The 24,945-nt window shown below is 37.3% G+C and overlaps 1 protein-coding gene and 1 long non-coding RNA gene across 3 annotated transcripts in view; one reads left to right on the top strand and one right to left on the bottom strand.

The window, feature by feature from the left end:
* The first annotated feature begins 9,466 nt into the window (after positions 1 to 9,466).
* Positions 9,467 to 13,506, top strand: LOC135833175 (uncharacterized). Its single transcript, XR_010556420.1, has 3 exons — positions 9,467 to 10,756; positions 11,018 to 11,164; positions 12,303 to 13,506. It is a non-coding gene; the product is annotated as an uncharacterized LOC135833175 (long non-coding RNA).
* A 2,805-nt stretch (positions 13,507 to 16,311) lies between these two features.
* LOC135833172 (serine/threonine-protein kinase ATR-like) overlaps positions 16,312 to 24,945 on the bottom strand; it is a 110,708-nt gene continuing 102,074 nt past the window's right edge. For both annotated transcript variants that reach the window (XM_065346836.1, XM_065346835.1), the window contains exon 3: positions 16,312 to 24,111. In XM_065346836.1, the coding sequence (XP_065202908.1) occupies positions 16,543 to 24,102 (7,560 nt within the window). In that variant the 5' untranslated portion in view covers positions 24,103 to 24,111 and the 3' untranslated portion in view covers positions 16,312 to 16,542. The remainder of the gene's footprint in view (positions 24,112 to 24,945) is intronic.

Genomic DNA, 24,945 nt, shown 5'->3' with positions numbered 1-24,945 from the left:
CTATAATGACGAGAAAACATTGAAAGATAATAAATTTCTGAAACTGAGGAAATATTTTGGAACACAGTGATGCCAATATTTTAGGTTTCAAAGAATCGAGAAAGATTGGCAAAAATTCCTAAACTTTTGTTGATTTTTCGAAATTGACAAAAACAATTAAAAATAATAGCATAGAATGGACGCAGAATCTCAAATATATTCATTTAGGACTGGGTCGATCGTCATTTTTCTCAAAACAAATTGGGTACAGGTGCTACAGTGAAAAAAAAACACTTTTCGAAAATACACCCACGTTGAGGGCACATGTTTTCCCTTTAGGGGCACTTCTGGAGCCAGAATTTTTCTGTACAACTTTCAACGCAAAATGACGGTTTTTGCTAAAATTGGTAAAAATCCACCGTTTTTTTTTTTTTTTTTTTTTTTCGTGATCTACCCAATCTACTACATAGTACGTACTACGTAGGTAGGTAAACCTATGTTTTCAATGTACTTGGTAACTCACATAAAAATTTAATTATTAACACCAAAAAGAAACCTTTCTGATAGTTTTGAGTTAGATACCATGTACTTGAAAAGTAGGCTACTTGTAATTCAAGAAAACCTTGATTAAGAAGTTGCATGGCGTAAATAGAACACTATAATGAAACATTTTCCACAAAAACTCTAATTTTTGGGCAACCCCTCTCCCAAATGTGACTGTTAGGAGGGTCCAACTGCAAATCAAACTTCATATTCGTGTTCAGCGAGTTCGGTTCATATGATAACGATACCCATATTGTCAGTCTACTTTCGCCCTAAAAGTTGGAGAGGAGGTGCCTATGGCCAAAAAATTAGAGTTTAAGGGTATACTCTACGGAGAGCGTTCTAATTCGACAACCGATTGAAATATGAAACCCGATTTGTTCGTTATTTTCATCATTCGTTCGTAAGACTGTGTGTAATCGATTGAATGAATTTAGTCGTGCTTATGTCCTGTACCGGGAAAAATCAACATTCAAAATTACGTAATTACCAAAAATGGGTATTTTTTGGTTGGTAATTTTGAGATTTTCTGAAAGTATAGAAATATAGACTAATCTATACTAACTTTGCCTGTTCTGGATATCTTTTTAAGCACTAGGTCATGGTTAATTAAGAGCTGTTAAATGATGATGATATCTCTTGCGATCTGGTAACTAGCTCATAGAATTCTCAGGGTCGTGATAGATCGCAGACAGATTTTACGTGTTTTTGGTACGATAAAAATTAAATATTCGGAGTTGAGCCCACATTTATAAGATGATTTTTATAAGATGTCTTGAATTGAACTGTATCAGCACTCACTGATATAATTGGAGTCGAAAATCTCGAGATTTTCGACTATTATACTTACGATTCACGATCAATATAAGATGAAAATATTTCGACGATCGAATGTTCAAAATAATCATTTCGAACATTGTATAATATTTACACGAATTATACACTCGAACTAAATACGATAGGAATAAATCGAGAACACACAAATAACTTCATTGTACACGATTTAATTAGTTTGAAACGCATCGCAATACTAATTCTTTCTCGCCATTTAAGGGAGGTAAATTGAAGGTTATTTGACTATTTGTGGAAAAATAGATTTTGGAAAACTTAGGTCAATAACACGAGGATACTTATCAGAATAAGCCTAGGACTGGTTTTTGGAATTACTTAGGTCAATAACACGAGGATGCTTAGGTCAATAAAACTTAGGTCAATAAACTTAGGAAATACACGAGGGTGCTTAGGTCAATAAGGAAATGATAAGGAAAAGGAAAATAATAAGACGAACTCCACGATAATATTACGAAGGTGATTTGAGAACGAGAAGGAATCACCAACGACCCCCGAGGGAACACTCACGTATGGAATTTGGATTACAATTCCGAATTGGGCTGGTCCATTATAAGCTGCGTTACTATAAGATGAGAGGTCGAATGCATCAACTTGATCTGGAAATTTTACTAAGTCCAAAAACTTAATAAAATACTTCGGCGTCGAAAAGAACCGGAACGGAACGGCCTGCTGTGTTGGGAGCAAGTCCCAAGCACAGCTCTGGAAACGGCAGCATATAAAACAACACAGGAACCAATATTACCGACTGCTATTTGCCCATGAGTGTAGGTACCTCTCCCCGGGGTCAAAAACGAATCGGGAGTCTTATTACAACTAGTCGAAAGGAGAACTGACGAGAAGGAAATTTGCACAAGAACTGACTAAAAGGATTTTTTCAGGTCGCTTGTTAACATAATATGTGTATTTTTTCAAGGAAAGAGTAGGAGTAAGTTGTGCGCGCGCCGAACGTTGTAATTGGCTAAAGCGCTACCCCCAGAAATATTAGGAACGAATAGGAAGTCGATTGAATGATGCAATATTCACGTACGATTGCATCATATACGGAAATCTTATGTAATATTTCCGAGAATTTCATCATCTTTTTATTGAGTAGATAAATCGACTGGGTAGTGGGTAGGTAGGCAGGGTGATCGACAGGGTCGAAGTATATCAAGTGGTCATTAAAGTCGCGTAATATTTCGACATCTCAGGGATCCGCAAAATATTCTTTCGTGTATGAGGGAGAAAAATAACAATGTTTCTTCTCCCAAGTATAAGTTGACAGATTTCGACGTAATATTTCTCCCACGTAGTCAGCATAAAATACATTTAATTCCATTGTTTCGAGGTCGATATTTTCTCCCAGTATATGTGGTGAGAAAAGCCATATTTTTCTCCCAGTATAAGATGAAATATTACGTTTTCTCCCAGTATAGGCAGTAGATTTCTGACAGCTTTCTGTCACCGTAGGTGGGAGAAATTAATTAGTTTTCTCCCAGTATAGGTGACTTAAAAGTGATAATTTTCTCCCATTACAGTCCCGCGATCCGCTCCCATCTAAACTTCAGATGGGGATTTCTCCGTGAATTTTCAGAATTCTTCCAATTTTTTTTCACCAATACTGATATTTCATCTATGAAATCGAGGGTATAATATGTAGCCATATTTTCTAATTTTGCTTTTCCAACAAAGATGTGAGCATCTAAAGTACCTCCATCAAATTCCCTATTATAGCCATTAAACGTCCTAAATCAAAAGTATCTCGACATACCCTCACTTTTGAATGTTTTTTGAGCAAAATAAATCAAACCCTAGAAAAATCCGTTCAATAGTTTTGGCACAATCCCCGCCCGAAGTTGACCATTTTTCATCAAAAAATGAGAATAGCCTTAAAGAGAGGTTGGTTGGTTTTCTATTGTTTTTGGAGGCCAGCATCCAAAATTATGGATCGCTTTTTTTGGTGGTGCCGTGACACAAAAAACACAATTTTGAGTGTTTTTTGAGTTTTTGAAGATGGCCCACCTGGACGGAAAATTTGAAAAAAATACCAATTATAGTACTCGCATGCAGATACATTTTTGAAAAAAAAAAATTCATGTGTTTGAATTAGGTTCGGAGATACGGCGGTTTCAAATTTTCTTTTGTCAATATCCCTCTCCTGGGGGATCAACAATTTTTGAAAAAATTTCAAGTTGCTAGAATCATACCTCCATCAAGTATTTTGAGTGAGTACAGATTTTTTCAAAACTGGTTGAAGCATGGATTTTTTCTTCCCAAAAAAGGCCCTTTTTTCGCTATTATGACCAAGGGAGGGGGTGGGGGGATTTTTTTGCCTCCGACATTTTTTTTCAATGGTACCCAACAATGTTTCATCAAAATTTCAGAAATCCGAGAACAGGAGCATTTCACCTATTTTACCCAGGAATACCATTTCAGCTATCTTGATGTACGTAAGCACAAATACTTCTGCGCATGTAGTTTTACGATCACGCGGTGTAAAAGAATTTTCAATAACTCAATTCTGAAGTAAAATTTCACGCTGAACAACTTGGTGCACTTCGATTTCCGCCATTTGTCCATATTTTTGGAGAAAAACGCAAAAAAGTGGTTTTTTGAGAGTTTTTTGAGCTTTTGAGCTTGACCCACCACTCCAAATGGCCGGGTGATGACTTCTATAGAAAGTAGACCTAAAGATACATATTTGACGAAAAAATCGTTTTGGTATGTTTTTTCGTTCCGGAGTAATGTCGATTTAAAGTTTTCTTTTGTCCCCCCTTCTCCCCCCATGTGATGAAAAATTCTGAAAAAATTCAGGGAGATACCCCCATGTATCCTCTAACTATATTCGTTTACAGAATAAATTTATCTCAATTACTCGCTGATGCAGAATTTCCCCCCCCCGAAAAACGCGTTTTTTGGCCCCCCTGGCTGAGGGGGGTGGGGTGGGGAGCGGGCTATGGGCCCAAAATTATTTTTTGGGCGTACTAAACATACCCTGTGAGTTTCATCGAAATCTGAGGTTAAGGGCATTTTGCCTATCTTATCGGGGGGGGGGGGGGGTACCCTTTGAAAAATTTTCGAAGTGTTTTTTTTACGGAATTTTACTTTGCCATACTTTTTACTGTAGAATTAATCGTAAGAAGCTACGGCAAAGTAAAATTAATTTTACTTTGCCGTAAAAAAAGCACTTTGAAATTTTTTACCATTATAAATGCCTCCGTTGTAATAAATGAAATTAACTTTTGCCGTAGAAAAAAACGTGAAACGCTACGGTCATTATAAAAAGGCCTTGAATCGATACACGTAGTTCATTTGCTTTTTTTTATTACTTTTTATCTGACTTTTGTATTACTTCTGGTAATTTTAATCTTTACGATTACTTTTAATTAATTTTTTTCCAAGTTGATTGAATTTTTTAGTGTGTGTTTTTTCAAAGCTTTTCTGATTAGTAGATGAATGGAAAATCTGAATCATTTTTTCAAACGAAAAGTTGAAGTTTAAAATGCTCCATTTACATAATACATGATACGAAAGTATATACTTTCCGCCCGCTTTAGCGGGGGGAAAGTTGTTCTTTTCATTATGCTATTTACTTTCCGCCCGCATTAGCGGGGAGAAAGTAAACAAAAAATACTTTCCGCCCGCATTGGCGAGGGGAAAGTAAAAAGAAGTATCAACACAAGCTAAAAAAGAGGCCTAACGATAACTCTTATAGTTTTTCGCATACACCGGACGAACCGTGCGTCCTAGCAAAAATCTGATGTGATGACAGTAAAACTAAAAGACTTGAGAATTTTCAAGAAATTTCCTGTTGTGCAAATTTAGAGTACGAATCATAAGTAACTCATTCAGTTTATTTTTCATTTTACGCAAGTTTATGAGTTTCATATATCTAATTCTAGTTCTTAGCTGGTGTCTTGGGTCGTAAAGTATATACTTCCGTATCATTTATTATGTAAAATATCTTACTCAAATAAGGGGCGAAGTTCGGTTTCCCTTAACGAGTGTTTTTTCCTTCGCTCAGCTTCGGCTCGCTCAGTAAAAAAATTTCTACTTCACTCGCCTTTGACTCGCTCAGTAAAAATATTTTATTACACTCGCCTTCGGCTCGTTCACAAAATTGTGTTTACTGTACGAGCCGAAGGCGAGTACAGTAAACAACACTCGTCCGAGAAACCTCTTTTTCTCCCCTTATTAAGTAATATACTATAGAATAATTACAATAAAAGCACCGAAAGTGAGCGTTTGTATGGTGAGCAAAAGTTGGCGAAGTTTACGGACCGAGAGCGGAAATTTGCGAGGCATAAAATGCTCACAATCGGTACTCGCATTGTAAGATATTTTTCATTGCGTAATAAGTATGTATCATGAAAGCGCGTTTTCAGCACCGTACGCGCATGCGCTCGTCAATTCACGTTCAGTCCTTGTGACCAAAAAGGGTCATTCCATGTCAATTTGTATTTGACCAAAAAAATGCGAGTTTGAAAGTCATGTCTTTCGATTTTGCTCAAATTTTGTTCACAATATCTACCCACCCAGTAAGTAAGAAACCCGCAATCAGTTTGGTCCCAGTCCCCTCAGGGGGCGGGTGGGGGGGCTTCTATTATTTTCACTTTCACATTGTCTGAAATATTGAAGTTTCGAGATGGGGTCTTTCAAGGGAGGGGGAGCACCCCCACCCCCAATTTTGGGCAAAACTTTCGAAAAAAAATCTGGGGCATGTGATACATTGAATTGTATGTTTTTGGTAACGCCGAACACGAATATAACGTTAGATTTTTGATTGGGTCCCATCCACGGCCCCTAGCTCCTCCCCAAATTGGGTAAAAGTTCAAAATAGAGTTTTTTTCGCGCGACACATCGAATAGTATGTTTTTGGTGACGCTGAACACGAATAAGACGTCAGATTTTTGGTTGGACCCCATCCACTTGGACTTTAACCAATTGGGAGAAGTTCTGGGAGCCATGGGTGAGGTCAATTTGAAAAAACTAAGGCTATATTCGTGTTCAGCGATATCTAAAACATACTATTTCATGTGTCACACGATTGACATCATTTCTTTTTCAGGTTACGCCCCCTTGGGAAGGTGCTGGGGGCTGTGGATGGGTCAAATCAAAAATCTGACGTCATATTCGTATTCAGCGTCACCAAAAACATACTATTTCATGTGTCGCGCGAAAAAACTTCTATTTTGAACTTTTACCCCATTTGGGGAGGTGCTGGGGTCCGTGAATGGGACCCGATCAAAAATCTAACGTCATATTCGTGTTCGGCGTTACCAAAAACATACAATTCAATGTATCACATGCCCCAGATTTTTTTCGAAAGTTTTGCCCAAAATTGGGAGTGGAGGTGCTCCCCCTCCATTAAGAAATTCCATCTCGAAATTTAAGTATTTCGAAAAAGCATCAAAAGGTACATCTATGGAAATTTTTTCAGAATTTTAAATGGTAGCTCCCACTTACAGCGCCATTTTGAAGTTTTTAAACTCTCAATTGAAAGTTCAACTTTCAAATTTTGAAAATTTCAAAATGCTTAAAAAGTTCAAAATTCAATACCCTCTTGAACTGTGAAATCAGTTTTGATCAAAGTATCATAGTTTTGGAGCAGGGTGTCCACTCATTTCTGGAAATGATTTTCCCTGACTTTTCCAGGTTTTCCAGACCAATTTTTCCATTTTTCCAGACCATTTTTCTGAATTTTCTATGCTCACCCCGTACTTAAATTTAAAAAAAAATGGGGGGGGTAATTTTTTTTCATAAGCTTCTCTTCGAACTGGATACTTCTTCGGATATAATTAACAGCTTAACTTTGATTATTAACTTTTCTAATTAAAAATAAATAAAACATGCATCAAGTTTGGCCAATTGATAAAATACCAATGTATTCATAAATACTTAACTTCTGAAAATTTTTCTTTTCTTTTTTTGATTTTTGAAGGCCTCAAAATGTGAAATTTGTTCATTTCAAAACGAGAGACAAAGTGGACCGAGCGAAGCGAGGGCGAGAACTTTCGAAAATTTTCATTTCAAGATGCCTGAAAACGAGTTTTTTTTTGAATGCGAAGAGTGTTTATTTTTTGGTTTTTTAAATTTTAATATCGGAATGGATGTTTTTTTGAAGGAAGTTTACTGTTGAAAAAGAAAAGAGAACAGGCTCGAGCGAAGCGAGGGCGGAACCTTCTGAGAATTTAAGTTTCGAGAGTCATAAACACGAGGTTTTTTTATGTGAGGAGGAGTAGCTTTTTTTTGACTTTTAAAATTTTAGAATATTTGAATTATGTTTTTTTTGAAGGAAGTTGATTTTGAAAAATAAAACAGAACAGGCCCAAGCGAGGGCGAAAGCTCTTGTAAATTTGTATGTATTTTGAGATGCTTAAGAACGATGTTTTTTTCGTGAGGAGTTCATTTTTTGGCATAAAAACTTGATTTTTATAATCTAGAAATTTTCATGCCGTCTTTGAAAAAGAAAAGAAGCCCGAGCGAAGCGAGGGCAAAAGCTTTTGAAAATTTGCGTTTTTAGAAGTGAAAAACAGTGTTTTTTTTTCTTAACAGGTCCTTATTCAGAATTTTCAATTGATCGTTTTTTCAAAATTCCAGGGATTTTGGGTGAAAATTACGAAATTCCCTGACTTTTCCCTGACTTTTCCAGACCGACCAAATTCCCTGACTTTTCCAGGTTTTCCAGGTTTTCCAGACCTGTGGACACCCTGTGGAGGAATGCGCTGCTGAAGTCGAGTACATACCTCGAGACAATGTAAAAGTGAAAATAATAGAAGCCCCCCCCCCCCGAGGGGGCTGGGACCAAACTGATTGCGGGTTTCTTACTTACTGGGATGGTAGATATTGCAAAAAAAAATTTGAGCGAAATCGAAAGGCATGGCTCAAAAACGTTACAGCAGAGAAGTGGGCAAACGCACTTTCATGATACCAGTATAATGAAAATGGTTTTCGAGTTGATTATTCGTACCTCGAAGTAGGTAGTTTATTGGAATAATTCCGTCGAAATTCCGTTATCTGATTTAAGCTTTCTGCGTTAATCCTCATTTCATCAATGTTGATTAAAATATCATGCGAACTGCGAAGCCACTCGAGAAAACTCTCGATGAAATTGTCACATCAACAAAAGTAATAAACGAGAAAAGGATGCATTGTTATTGTTTATCCCATAAGCCTAATGCATTGGGCATTCGAGTGTGGGGTGGATAACTTCTCGCTGCACGTTTATGATGAATCAGCTTTTAATGATTTGTATTTTATTAAGAATTATTTATTTGGACGAGCTTTACTGAATAAGTGTTCCAAAATGGTTGTAGTTGACGAAATTTGTACTTCAACTTCGAATAAATGTTGAAAATTAAATACCTAGAAATTTTCACGAAAAAAAAATTTATGTTCAATATTTATAATTTCTTTTAATTTTGAAAAAAGTCGGTACAAATTTCGCCTTGGACGTATGGTACGTATTTTTTTCACGTTTTTAAAACATTGTATAGGTAGCGTTTGATTATTGAATCTAAAGATGATATCTGTTGACCATCTGATTATGAAGGTATTTGAATTATTCTTACGCAATTATAATTTTCTTTCTCTATCTTCTTTGATAAGAAGATTAATCGATCTGTAAAAATATTAAAATATTTGTGCGGTCATTTATATTATTGCATACCTAATTAAAATTTATGGTAGAATTTTTCCTGAATATGATTTCGTAAGAACCATGATTTCATCATCATGTCTTATTTCTACAGGGTGCCCAGAAATATCGAGCACCCCTAAATTCACCTGCAGTACTTCGTAGCGTATTGAAACTAGTTTTTAGAATGAATTTTAGCTTTACAACTCCAATTTGATGGAATTTTGTGGGAATTTCGAGTTTCAAAAATCTGCTGGAGGCTCCAGAACTGCTCAAAACGAGTTGAAACCGTTTCCTATCGATTTGGCATGTCGAAAATAGGGTATATCCCAAATTTCAGCTTTCTTGGTCAATTTGGTAAAATTTTGATTTTTTCCCTCATTTTTGGCCTAAATTCGATTTTCAAAAATTCACCAAAAATCGAAAAACGCACTTTAGCACTTGAAATTTGGACAGGTGATAAATTTTTGCATGATCTTTCGATCTACCTTTGTAAAGTTTGAAAAAGTTTGTGCAAGTCCTATGTTAAAACGCAAAATCTGCGATTTCGGCTGACCTGTCAATCAAAATGGCCGCCATTTTGTAAGTAAGGCCAACTTTTTTTTTGGCAACTTTGCATTAAAATGTTCCTCAGGATGTCCCCTTTAAGAAAAATGTTGTCCCGGAGGATCGGCGGGGGGGGGGGTGCAATTACTCCTATTGTCATATGCCGGACTATCAGATTTGGAAGACATATTATGGATGTATGCGGTTCCATCATCTACGTCATTAAAGCCTGTCATCATGTATCGTCGGTACAATTGGGATTGACTAATATGATCCAGATTCCAGGTGGTGACGACTTATAGCACCAATAAGATAAGTACGAAAGTAAAAATCAAAAAACTCGCGAAGAAGTGTGGAATAAATTTTCGAAAATTAAAACCGAAGGCTGTAATCACGTGCCAATTGTTTCGTGTGATAATTGTGCAGCACTGTTTCGGTTTTTTAAAGGTGCTAGTGTACGAGTATAATTAGCCCGCGAGCCAACTGAAGAAATTCATTAGGTCTTTGGTGACAAAATTAACTCATAGATCACTAATGTTTTTCATTGCCTACCTCATGTCGAAAATTGTGACAGGATAAACACTTGGCGTGTCAGCAGGCCTTTTCAAATACGAGTGGTTTTTAAATAAGGCTTTTGACTTATTGCGGGTTGCATATCGGTTTGCCTAAACTTGATCAGTTTGGTGGGCATTCTTATCAGTGAGTATCAAAATTTCATATTTTGAGCAATTTTCACGAGGTGTTTTTGAAATGTATAGCTTTTATTTAGTTTTTTCTTCAATTTCTAAACACTGTTAAACCCTGTAATGGAAAAAGATCCTCTCTTCGTCGAGTTTTAAAGAAGTTGAGAAAACGTCTTTGAACCTCGACAAAGAGCGGATTTTTTTCCATCGCAGGATTTAACGGTGTTTAAAATTGAAGAAAAAACTAAATAAAAGCTATACATTTCAAAAACACGTTGTGAAAATTGCTCAAAATATGAAATTTTGATATTCACTGATAAGAATGCCCACCAAACCGATAAAGTTCAGGCAAACCGATATGCAATCCGCAATACGTCAAAAGCCTTATTACCTATAATATTGGGGTTCAACCCAGAACCAAACATTTTGATGTTAAGGATGTTGTTCCTGACTCAACAACAGTTTCCCGAGAAGTGATTAAAAACACCAAAAAAAACTCAAATGATTGTGCAAGAAATAAAACCAATAGTAGAAAAAGGTAAGTAGGATATGAATTAAAACTCAACTTTTGAAGTAGATAGTGAAACGAAGTATTTTTAGAAAAGTATCAGTGTGTCTGGTAAGTGGATCTCAAATGTGCAGATTTGGATATACACTGAGAAAAATTTTTCTCAGTGTAACAGAGTAAGACTTGAAAAAACGCTAAGGACAAGTTCACTTGTTTGAAATCATTCACATTTCTTCACACTTATTCCGATTGATTTGCTTATCTGTGAATTTTGTTTATTCACTTTCACAGAAACAACAAGTGTGGTGCACAGAGCAACTCATAGCATATCTCGATGGTAAACACATGATCAGCAATAAAGATCGGAGTAGCTACAATAACACCTTGAACGGCTACGGCTACATTAGGCATTGCAGACATTTGCGTGATTTTAACAAAGTACGTCATTCTATTTTTCTTACATAAAAACTTACGTTTAGTTCAGATATCTATACATCACAATTGAAATTTTGAAACATTTTTCAATAAAATACGGAAGCATTTCTAAAAACTTGACTCATTGTTGTGAAGGGGGAGGGGGGGTTCACCCTGACTTCATTCAAGGAAAACTTATTTATTCAACAATTTTCAAAATATCAAGAGTTTAAAAAATTGAAAAATTGACTGGGAGATTCTCACCCTTATTCTCCTTCCCCTTGAAATCGGAACCAACCATGTATCTCGCTAATTATTCATGTTATTCTAATGTTACATGTAATGTATCGTGACAACAACTCAAAATTTCGACTTCGCTCAATGAAAAATACATTCAAGTTATTCGAAATAAACAAATTTTGTCAATATGAATTTTTGCCCAAATTTAAAATTGAAGGGGCTAGAAATATTTCAAAAAAAATAAATTGAGAAAAACACGTTTTTGACCTTGCGAATGGATAGTACTTTGAAAAATGAACAAATTCTGTCGTTACGAATTTTCGCACAACTTTGACATTGAAGGATCCAGAAATATTTGTTTCTTTCAAAACATTTAATTTTTTTTTAAAAGTATTTCTGACCCCTTCAATCTCAAATTTGAGAAAAATTTCATAATGACAAAATTTGTTCATTTTCAAAAGTACTACCCCATTCCCAAGGTCAAAAAAACGTTTTTTCTAAATTTCTTCATTAGAAATAATTCTAGCCCCTTCAATTTCAAAGTTGATCAAAAATTCATAGAATAACAAACTTTGTTCTCTTTCTAAAGTACTTCCCATTCCAAAGGTCCAAATACGATTTCCTACATTTTTTTAAAAGCTGAGTTGCCCCTTGAATGTCAAACATAGGCAATTTGTACATAAACTTTTTTTTTCCAAGTCGTACCTACTCGGTTATATTCACATCTTAAGATTGTAAAGCTTACTTCAAATCAAGCTCTCTACACAGACACAAAAAAACGTGTTTTGTTAAACCAATCTCGAAACTTGGGCGAATTTTTTGAGAATTGAATAAGAACTCTTGAATAATTATTAATCACTTAATCAGCCAACGAATAAATTGAAGCCAAAGAATGCTACGTATCTATTCCCTGTGCTTGCAGGTTTCCAGGCGAAAGCTGTATGTAGGCTTCCATCGTGCGACGCTGTAAATACAGCCCCAAAAACGCGAAATGATCACGAGTCGAGCAGTAAAGATCCGAATAATCCTCATTATAACAGCTACAAATGGCTTCGACAAATGTTTTTAAAGCACGAATCATTGCTAACGAATGAAGAACTGGGATTCATTGAAACTTTGTTCGCTCGAAGATTTTTTATTTTTCTGTTTCAGGAACGATTCAAGGGAATTATAATCGATTATGTCCTTGATTTAATTTCAAGTATTCTACCATTTTTCAAAAAGTGATCATGTTTTGAATTTTTTTATAGATACGATTCATCATTTATTCAAAAAGTGACGATGTTTTGACTTTTTTTTATAAATACGTTTTATCATTTTTTATAATCGATAATGTTCTTGATTTAATTTTAAGTATTTTAAATGGCGATGTTTCAACTTTTTTTACTTATAGATAGGTACGTTTTATAATTTTAAAAAAATAAATGATCGTGTTTTTTTCTCTCTTTTTTAGAAAAAAAAATGACGATAAAAAAAGCGGACACTTTGGCCGGCTCCGATCCAGGACCCCCAAAGTGCCCCGCTTTAAACCAAATGATGAAAACAGTGTAAGACAACAGGAGTTGATCAAGTCTTACGTTTACACAGCCTGCCATAAAAAGTATGGAACTTTAATAGACAAGATGTACCTGAAAAGCGAAGTCTTAGCTCGTATGAGACGTGACGTCTGATTTGTCAACAAACATTTTTCCAAAACGGCCTCTATCCAGGTACTTGACTTCGTGGTGCATTTCGTGGACATACAGTGCAATGTTGATGAAATGTGGGAAAGAGATATACTCCGGTGAGTGGTGTACTATGCAACCAGCCTATCATCCCAGATTTTAAGATCACATAGTCAAGTGTACGAAGTTTTTATCAGTTTTCTCAAGAAGTACAAATCACAATGTTGCCCTTTTTGAAATGTTTTTCGCATAACGAAGCATTGAGAGGTATGGGTGATGGGTTAATACCGCATTGCTCCAACCAAATTGATCTCATGACAGAATTTTGTGGAAGGATATTATTGTACAAGTACATATTTTTAATATCAGAAACCTTTCATTCACATGCGACGCACGTCGTCATTCTTTTAGTGTTATACAATCTCGTGGTATTTTTTTACTCATTCATTATTTCATTTTTTAATAGCGAAGTTGTTGAAAAACTTCAATACATGCAATTTAATTCAATTAAATTAAATTAAAAATAATGACAAAAATTGACTGTTTCAGAAAAATCAGTTCTAATTTTACAAATTCAATTAGATTGAATTGCATGTATTGAAGTTTTACAAAAACTTATCAATCGAATTATGAAGTTCAAGAATGTTTTAAGAATACTCCTGAATATTATGTAATTATAAATTTTATTCGGATTTGAAAATGAAACTAAATTTAGGCTCTCAGAGTACTTACTATAGAAGTTTCTCTGCTGTTCTTTTTGAGCCAATTTTTTCCATTTTTTTAGCTGAGTTTTTATATGTATTTTATTAAAAAATTGAACCTCGCAATCTTCATTCAAAAAAATAATTAAGGTGCACAGCACGAAACTCGAAACAAGTCGCACCTCCGATGGCGACTTACATCCACAGGCACCAGTGCCTTCTCTTTTCAGCACCGACTGTACAAACGAAGTGATCGTACATACTTACGATCCATTCTTCAGATTCTTCAGAAGAGAATACTCCTACAAATTCCACAGTAAATTATCCCTTAACAGAACCACCGAAGAAAAGAAATACATTCTTTAATGCATTAGCTGCGATTTGCGGTTAAAAATATCACCTACATTATATACATTATTTTGTAAATTGTTTTTGGCGTTACCATTTATTTTTCATTTTTTAATGTGGTATTCTCATTGGTATGTGGTATGTGATTGAAACTCAGTATACCTACATAATTGAAATTATTTATTTAGTTGTTCTGGATCCAAGCAAGTACGTAGTGATCCATTTGATTTAGTTCTAATTATTGTACCTTATTATTCATGTGAGTTGTGTTGGATGGCGTAACTATACCGTTAGTAAAATTAGTCGGTGCATTTCTGCTTTGACTTTTTCACGCATATGAATACTCGAAACGGAATTTCTACCATTAAAATTTGTTAAATACTTCATTATTTTGTAAGTTGGTGTTGGCGTTCCCAATAATTTTTTTCAATTTGTTCTCATTGATTTTCGATTGAAAATATATGTACTTACCTACATTATTAATTAAAAATGATTTATGGCTGTACAGGAGAAAGAAGATGTAAATTTTTTAAGAAACAACTGCATACATTCAAAGTGAAAGACATCGTCCAAATGTGTATTTCGTTTCAAAGGAGAGTAGGTATATCCTCTCTTCTCTAGCCCCAAAAAGAAACTTGAGAAAAATTGTGGAATCGCTCATATTTATTCCTCCCTCTCTCAAGTGGTGATGAATTTTGGGCGGAAATATCTAAACATCTGAAAATTTTAAATTGAAAAAAAAAATCGAAATGGTTTCCTAAGTAGTGAAAAAAAAAATGATAAGCAGAGCATGAGCGGTGGATGCTTCACCATAACAAAATGCGGACAAAGGGGCACTTTTCAAGCCGCACCCAGCGTGTTGGCAGCGACAAATTCGATAACTCCGATAAGCGATAGCTTGCGATCGAAGTATGGTTTTTTACTTGGTAATAACATTGAACATATTCCCATTCCATTCGAATAAAATTTGAGAAATTGTCCTGCTTTTGTCTTCTCTTCTATTTTTCAATAATGGAACGCTAATTTTGGGACTCCCTCTTCTGAAGAACATTTGAGGTATTTTTGGAAAAATGACTTGTTTTTTCATACTTTAAATCAACAATTTTCGAATTATCCACATTATTCTTCCCTTATTTTGAAAAATTCATTTTCTAAAAATTTTCTCTCAAGTAATGATGAGTTTGGGGAAAAAATCTAAACATCTGAAAATCTTCATTTGAAAAAAAACTACGAGTAGTGAAAAATTGATAGTAACAAACTGAACCCCTTCCCCTTTATATTCAAGTACATATTTAAAGAAGTTGTCCCACTTTTGTCCTTTTTTTTCATGTTTTTCAGTTTGTTGGGCAACTTTTCATATTGAAAATCACAAATATTTGTGGGATTTGCGCTCAAAAGCTCACCCTGCGCGCAGGCAAATTAATATGCGCACCAATAATGTACAATAAATCACGAAAACTGATGAAAACGCCCAAAAAACGACTGAAAAATCGCCAAAGATCAGCCGAAATGATAAAACTACAGTAAAATTGAGTGGGAACAACTTTGGTAAAGATAAATTCAAACATTGTCAACGTTTCAAGTGGAAACAAACAAATTCGAAACAACAGAGATAATTAAACAATATCGCCAAAATTACACGAATAGAGTCGAATATTCGAATATTAAAATGATTTGGAAATGGCAAAAAGCTTTGGAAAATTTGTAATCCAAAAAATTGATTTTTCAGAGTTGAAACATAACTTTTGAAAATGTTCAATTTTGAGAAGAAACAACAAGTAATTAAGTTGAAAAAAACACCATTTTGAGGGGTAAATATGAGGGGAGAGGGTTGAAAATGTTTACAGGGATACCTCTTATGGACGTCTACATCTCTACAACATACTAAGAAAAGGGGGAGGTTCTCAAAAAGGAGGGGCCTGGGAGTCTGAAACTTTCCATGTGGAAGTTTCTCGATGGTACCCACTTACCATGCAAATATCAACCAAAAGCTCTCGAGGACCGTTTCACCCCTCTACGTCTTTAATACAACTTCAAATTACAACGCATTTTTAAACCTCGTATTTTTCACTTCTCATTCGTAAATTCATTGATTTCTTCGCCATTTTTCGTGACAGAACTCGCTAATCTTTAAGAATTATGTTTTTGAAAGTTGAATACCTTCAAGTACTCTCACATAGAATTAATAAAAAAAGACGAACAATAGAATTTTTCGATAGAAAAAGAACAAAATTTTATTCTCAACAAAAAAATCACATTTTGAAAATTAAACTCATCGTTCGCAATAGAAAACACTTTTAAAAATTTCGAATTTCTTTGCAATTAGAATAAGTACGAAAATTAAAACATAAAATTCAAATTAAACTCTAAAATAACTATAATACTAATAAACGTAATAATTCTCAATCATTTGAACCATTCGAGGAAAGAAATAAAGGCGAAAGGTATTTCAAATAAACGCACTCCAACCGATAAACATTTGACAAAGGTTATGCTCACTGGTAGCTTCTTCGATCAACTTTCTAGTCTGACCTTCGACCGAAAGCGGTATAGAGGGAGGTTGTTTGTACGCTGTAACGCATCCGTTGAGCCTAGATTCGACTTTTTTGATACTATTTTGCGGATTATATTCTGGTTTCTGTTCTCTACGCGGATCAGGTGGATCGTAAAGGAACATATGCAGAATAGAGATCAACTGCTCTTTTCTTTCGCGTAATATTCTGTTGACTATTTCGCAGGTACATTGGAAACTACCGTCGTAGCCAAGGAGTCCCATTGCTTTGATCATACTGTGAGTTAAGCGGAATGGTACTCTTTCCGGCCACGTGAGATTTTCGCCGAAATTAAATATGACGTTCAAGTCGACATGTATGACGTCACCCGAGTTCGCATCTAGGAGTATGTTATCGTTATGACGATCACCCAAGCCTAAGGTGTATCCTACCATTGACATAACAGCCAATGATCTAATGTACGAGGTACGAGCTGTGTACCAAGACGTAGGATTTGGGAATTCTTGCCTGAACCATTCGTGCAAGAAAGGAGGATGCAGTTGCACCAGCGTTTGAAAAACTTCGCGTTTCTTTTCGAAGGAATCGTGTAACGCGCATTCGTACGTTTTGGTTGCTATGTTGGACATTCCGAAGGATCTTCGGATTTGCGTGTTGATGGTACGCATGCTCACTAATCCGGGTATGAATTCGATAACACCGGTACTGTCGAGTAAAGGTAGAACTGTATAGGTGCGGATACGCAACGCTCTGTCTCTTGCTTCGACGTCTCTTTTCAGGTACATGTTGACGACCGAGTTGAACTCGACGACTCGACAGTCGATTCGCATATCGTCGTAGGCTTTGAAAATCATCACGTAGTCTTTGCCGTCGGTGCCCACGAACGTCACTCGGATAGGTTTCTGAAGCGAGCTGTATATGAGCACTTCGTCTTTGATGCGACTTATGTAGACCATCGTTTCGGGGAAGGGATTATACGAGGAGGTTTTCTCCAGCGATGCGGATGATCGAGGTAGAACTATGTTGAGAAATTTTTGAGCCGGTATCATGATATCGTTATCGAATTGAGTCAGCAAAGGCAGCGATTGCCTACGAAGTAGGGTTTTCAGCGATGTCGCGCCGCAGGCCATATTACCAACTCGGCTGGCCGAACATAGTTTGCTGAACTGTTCGAAGACTTGTTGAAATTTCATTATAATCGGCGTCATTTGATTCAGCTGCTCGGCGTTGATTATCGATTGGAATCTTTTGCGCAAAGTGGCGTTTTTCGATCCATGCAACGACATGAATTGCCACAGCATTTGGTTCGGATAGGCTTTCAGGCATTTGACGATGATCTGGGATAGTTTATTGAAACAGACATCGACCGTATGCGATAAACGAGACATGATGAGGGAGAACGCGGTGCAGAAGTAATACGTCGGTATTCTGCCAATGAACTTATTAATTAGCACGGTTAAATCGGTCCAAGCTTGTCTTCTCTCGTCTATAGGTATGCGTTGAGCTTTATCCTGATATAGGGCTGTGGCGTAATCTAACCAAACGTTTATCATACGCGATAGCGATTGGTAGATGAATTCGCAGCCATATTCCAGAGAATTCCCGTAGTACCTGACCATTTCGACGCAAAAGCTGTCCTTAGAACGGTATCGTTCCTCCAGTGGAATCGAGCTGGTGATTTTGTCCAGATATTGAGCCAACTTGACCAGGATTTTTTCGCTTTCGGGGTATAATTGGTGAGCTTTTCTAAAATACTGCAGATTCGTGTCCAGATCTGTATTGACCATCGTATCGTTGTACGTACCAATCAGCAGCATCGCTTCGGCGCAGATTATACGATCTTCGGTATTCTCGATAGATTTAAGACGAGCCATTTCCTCGTAATCGGGGTAATGGAAGGCGATACCGTCTTCTAACGTTCGTAATGCTTCTCGTTGTTCCATTTTCTCCCAATAGTATTTAGCTTTTTCGATGAAGAACCCTTTCAGTTGGTAATTATCGATGGCCAAGATATTCGAGTAGGCGAGCTGGAAGTTTCTCGTTCGATTAGCGATCTCAACCACTTTCAGCCAGCATTTACGTATTTCTTCGTTGAACATGGCAACCAACTCGGGTTTTTCGCCGGATAATCGACGAGCTACCGAGAACAACGTTTGCCTTATGTTGAGCACAGGTTGTAGAACTCTGCTGACAGGTTGCAGTTTATTCAAGCGTTCTTCGAATTCGGTTTTGAACAGAGATTCGAAGCTGATACGACATTCGCTGATCGGTTTCGAGGTCGAGAGCGTTTTGAACACGAGATCGGATACTTTTTCGAACTCGTTTAAAATATGTAACTTGATGGCTACGTCGTAACATTCTTTATAGCCTCCGTATCCGGCCGAAGTCAGATGTAACGATTTCGCCAACGTTTTACGTATCCTGGCTAATTCTTCGTCGAGTAAACCGGGTCTATTTTTCAAGAAGTGCACCACCGATTGACCGATTCGAACGCCCCAAGCGTCATTTTGGCGAGCACGCTCGGTAGACGTGACTCGTTCCAGATCATCGTACTGGGAAAGATTCCATAACGCTTCGCATTTCAAATCATCGTACATTTCGGACGAATGTTTACGTAATACTGCCGCAGAAGGGTTTTCGACCAATCGTAAAGCCATTTCGGGCTGATTCATGCTAAGGTATCCGCGTATCATACGTGTTTCGTAAACCTGGCTGCATTTTTCGTTGCTATTTTTCAGCAACTGCTCGTAACAGATGGCAGCATCTTGGAACTGATCGGTGATCTCATGTAGTAAAATAACGTGCTGAGGTTGGCGTAATTTAATGCTATGGCGAGCGAAAAGCCCTTTGACATTATCGACGTCGTTCAAATAGACGAAAGTTTTAGCCATAGTGGCTAAATATTTATCCATAGAGTCGAGGTTTTTCTGATTCCGGAACAGGTTTTCTTCCATGTAGAGTAAACTGCGAGTATACTCTTTACGTTTGAATGATTTTTCGGCCATCTCAGCTGGCGAGAACTTGGATAAAAATTTCTCGAGTTTTCTGCACTCCGGCGTCGGGTTTCCTTTGCAGGCGAGTCTCATATCGCGAAATTTTTTATTCAGTACGTCCAAACAGTGGAATACGGTTTTGGCGCAGATTACCTCCATGCTTTGCTCGACGACGTTCCGCATCACCGATAATTCTTCGCTGACTACCAGCTGAGTCGACGAATTTTCTTCGCTCGAAGCTTGCAGACCAAGTCGACGATCGTCGCTGATAATCGAGATCATTTCATCGTAGATTTTCATTAGATTCGCATCGGATGCGGAGGAGACAGCTTTCAGCAGAATATACGGAAGGAAGAACAACATGCATTCGTTGTCGTTGCTGATGACGCCTTTGAAATGTTGAAATATTTGCATTTCTCGAGTATCACGCGGAAGTAGCGAGATGAGGAAATTAGACCAGCCATTGGCCCATTTTAGGACACTGGTGCAGCCTTCCAGACTGTAAATCAGATGCGGGATGTTATCGGTGGATTCGGAATCGTTCGATATTAAAATATACGTCGTCGTGAAGAAAGGATGGATTATTTCGCGTAATTTGTCCGGTATATGAGACCAATACGTACACTCGTTCGAATCCTTCACCTCGTACGATTTCAGCGTAGTTTGAATAGCTAACGCGAAGGTATCCATAACCGAGTTATTTTCGGCTGTTTGGTAACCTCTGCATAATACTTTCAACGTATCGACGACGAATTGAGTTTCATCGATACGACAACACGTGTACTTCTTAGCGTCGTCTACTTTCATAGCCGTATTCGGAATATAACTCGGATCGATGGCGCCGAATTCACCTAAGCATACGCCGATAGCTTCTTGAATATTTGGATCAGGGTTTCTGAATCCTTCGAGTAACACCCGGTGTATTTCCAGGACCAAGTAACTCACCGAATCGCTGGCCAATATCAATTGCGAGATTTCCACGTGATGTTTGGACAGCTCGTTTTTCAGACGTTTCAAAGCGTGTAACTTCACTTCGACGATTTCATGCTGGCTGAATTTTGTCAATAGTTTGAGTTTCTCTTCTAAGCTCATTTCATCGAATTTCTGGGCTGTCTGGATCGCCTGGAATGTTTCTTCGTCGCATTGATCCGGCGTTACGAAATACAGGTCGTTTAAATGAGGCTGGACTACGGTTCCGTTTTCGACGACTAATGATCGAAGCAAATTGTGCACTCGATTGCGTTCTTTATCGGCCAGAGGTATCAATGATACGAAAATAGTACTGAGTATAGGTCCCAAAACCTCTTTGTCGATGAGTTTGATGAAAGTATCCCATAAGTGGACACAGAGCACCGGATATTCGTCTTTTTCCGAGGCTGTAATCGTACGTAAGGTGAATAACAGTTTGAATCGAACTTTCGTAACGTAATCGGGGTCCATCAATTCGATGATGTACTTCAACGATGAAATTATCAGTCTTCTGGTTCTACTCGGTATCGATTCGGATCTGAGTTGAGCTTCTAAACGCATCAAAATACCGAAAAATCGTACTTTTACGAATTGCGCGATCACTCTATCTTTATTGGCAGACGCCGACGACCGAATACTTTGCAGGGAATCCGAGCTCAGTAGTTTACGAAACGCTAAAATACACCTGGTAACTTTATCTCGTTGATCTTCGTAATGAATCAATAAATCAGCGGTCACTTTGGCTACGAAACTTTTCAACATATCTGAGATCTTCACGCCGGTTTTGAGTTCCATTAATTCAAACACCTTAACAGCTTGGTCCGGCTCTTTCGATAACATGACGTGAGAAAAGATACAAGGAGCGCCGTTAAGCAGCATTTTTTTCACCGATATGTCGCATATTTCGGCCAACTCCTCCATGATACATTGAGCATACTCCCAGACGACGATTTCAGGCAACAGGTACTTGAGAATATGAGGCAACGTAGCTGAACTGAACACAGTCGAGTAATCGAAACGTAAATCGCACAGGTTCGTTTCGTACGATGTTAAATTTACCACGATTAGATGGGTAACGAGGGGGAAAAGATTATCTCGATATTTCAAATAAATGATTTCTTCGTCTCGACCATGAGTTCTGGCGATTTGCTCCATGGTTGATTTAGCCAAACGGGAAGATTTGCTCGGAGCCAGCATCATCGCAGTTATTAATAAATTCACGCAGGGGTATAACGTCATCTCGATCGGGATATCGCCTATTTTACCGATACTTTTAATACAGGCGTACTGCGTCGCTGCATCGCAATTGTACAAAGCTGTAACGAGTACTTCTTGCAAGCTTTTAACGTAACTGGCGAACTGATCGTGATTCAAAGTCGTACCGGAATACTCGACAGGGGTAGTTGAATCGATTATGTTTTTGAATAAAATGTACGGAGTTATTTGAACGATTTTTTCACGTATTTCGGCTCGTTCGCTGGTAAAGAAACCGTGTAAGAGTTTGAGAAAATCTTGATAGTTGGATTCGCATACGTGATTGGATATTCGAACAGCACCTTTCAACACGTTTAGTTTACCTTCATCCGAGGCCAACGTGATCGAAGATATCAAGCTATTGATGTACTGACGTCGCGATTCAGATACCACAGGAATAACCGAATCACTAAGGTTCTTCGAGTCGCAAATTCTGCAACATAATTCGATATCTTCGCCGCTGGATAATTTGGTCAAAATGCAATGGCCATCTAAAGCGCACACGATTTTCTCAATAAACGGCGATAATTCGGTTAATCTTCGAGGATCGGCGTTGACCAGGTACTCCAAAAAGTATCTCAATTCGTCATCAGTCAAGTGATGTATCAATACGGGAAAAGCTTCGAATACTTTACGACCAGGCATAGCGAACGATTCGTCGAACAGTAGGTATTTATGATCTGAAGCCAACTGACGAACGTGCATCAGACTAGTAATACAGTCGACTTTGATTTCATCGTCGACCAGATCCCAAAGTCGATCGTGTAAAGTGGCTGGCAAATGAGTAGAAAACTGGAATGATCGTAAAGGCAGCGTTAATAAAGCCAACAAATGAGTTTTGTTGTTGATATCGACGTGTTCGGTCTCTGGTAACATTAAAACATCTCTAACGATGGCGATGAGTAACTGGTACATTATTTTGGTATTTTTGCACGTCTCCATTATTCTGGCCAGACCTCCAATAATCGAGTAAATTTCTCCGCCGAAGAATGTGAAATTCACGTTGAACCGATGACTGATATGCATGGCGTCGTGGGTAACATTTCGGACAGCTTTGAATAACGCTACCAATTGCGTATCTGAGACGGAGTTGGGTTTTCTTTCCACATCTTGAATATAACTATTGGTTTGATCGATTAAACATCTCCAGTTCTTGTTTGTCTGGTATACTTCCAAATTCGAGATATTCAACGTTTGTTCGAATTGTTTTTCCAAACTGTTTTTCAAGGTTATCGCCAGCAACGAGATACTAATAGGTTGCAGGTTACTTTCAGTCGACATATTCATAATACTCGTTTCATTCGGCGACAAACGTAACAATTTCGAGTAATATCGTAACAAAGCGTTCTCCGTTGATTCTTTCAAAGGTACTTGGCATTGGAAAATTAGACAATGAATATAGTTAATGTAAGAATCATCGTAACAAGTATCCGATCGTAGATACTCGCTCAAAATATTCAGCAACGAACAGAAATCATCTTCTTCTCGTAGTTTCCCATTCTGGCATAATTTACCGATATCATTCATCACATGAAGAAGTAACTCACTCAACGTCGGATTAAACTCATCTTCGTGATCTGGCAAATCATCTTGTTCGACCAAAATGACTAGAATTTGGTAGCAAAGTGACCGATTAATATCATTATTGGCAACAAGTTTGACGCAACAGCGCCACAGCAGATGTAACGAAGCGGCGCACATATCGCAAATGGAACTCGCCAACGAACGGAATATTTTCAACAATAAATCCACCGGTTCAACGATCTCCGAGTTCTGTACTCGAAAAGTAACTTTATCCAGTACGATTGGCATATGACCAGGAGACTGGAACCAACAAAAATCGGAATCATTGGCGGCGTTTTCTTGGAATGCGACATCACACAAATATTGCAGGAACTTTAAATACAACTGTATCAGGGAATTGAAAATATACGGATTTTCCGAGGCAATGTAAAGTAACAAAGCGAGTTGAGCTTCCTGACTGTCGTTTGTTCGGTTTTCGTAGTATTCGCAGAGAAATATACGAACGAATTGGCCAAACAGCCACGAATGGAAAGATGTATATAGTTTCAAACTAGTTTCGCTATGTCTGTCCGCTGGTATGAGATGTTTACAGTGCTGGTGCCATGTTTTGAAAATTTCATCCAAGATCGCAGAGCATTGTTTTCGATCGGTGAATGATAAATTGGAGAGATTTTCGGGAAACACGGTGGCAAAACGGTTACTGAATTGTTCCCATACGCGATACGTATTGACGGTATCATCCTGACTGGACGTCTCCATGAGATCGTTCTGTAATGAAAAACATGGATCATTACATGAGGTAAGGTCAAATGTGGTGGATGTGGGGTACAAGTATTTCAGATATGGGACAATTCCGATACCAAGTTGAGCTGCGTTCATATGTTTTCTCACAATCGCTACAGTAAGTGCTTCAGGTTCATTTATCGTTTCAAAGCCACAAAAAAATACTGAGACGTAAAAAATTTGTGTATAGGCGGGACTTACCACTAGTGCTGGCACTATTAAACCAACACTACCCATGAATTTACACTCATAGTAGCAAAACTGAGCAGGTGGTCGTTAAATACATGACCAAAAAAAATTCAACGATTTCTTCTGCTCCCAACCCTCACAGTGGTGACCTCTGGTGAAAAAATAATTCTCTATTCTTAATTTTTTCCATTTTTGAAAAACTCGGGCTGCGGTGAGTCTCTCAATTTTCAAAAGAGGCCCACCGAAGCCGGAATTTTTTAAAAATGGAAAAAATGAAAAATAGGGAATTATTAAATAAGTTAAACTAAAATTATATTTTTAAAAAAAATTTCTTTTCACTTATAAATTAATTTTTTTATGAAATATTCGATTTTTTCATATAGGACGGTGACGAAAATCAATGAAGAGAAAATTTAACAGATTTGCATTTGGTCACTCAAAAAAAATTTTAAGAGTTCACCATGATTGATCGTCAAACGATGGTAACCCAAAAAAATACATTCAAACTAGACCATTAAGAGTTGCAAATTTTTCAAAAATAATTCCCTATTTTTCATTTTTTCCATTTTTAAAAAATTCGGGCAGCGGTGGGTCTCTTCAAAATTTTTAAAAATTCAACTTCAAAGCAAA

Source organism: Planococcus citri, chromosome 1, assembly GCF_950023065.1.
Source record: "Planococcus citri chromosome 1, ihPlaCitr1.1, whole genome shotgun sequence".
NCBI lineage: Eukaryota > Metazoa > Arthropoda > Insecta > Hemiptera > Pseudococcidae > Planococcus > Planococcus citri.
Note: the sequence above shows the minus strand (reverse complement) of the source record. Positions and strands in the feature narration are given on the sequence as shown.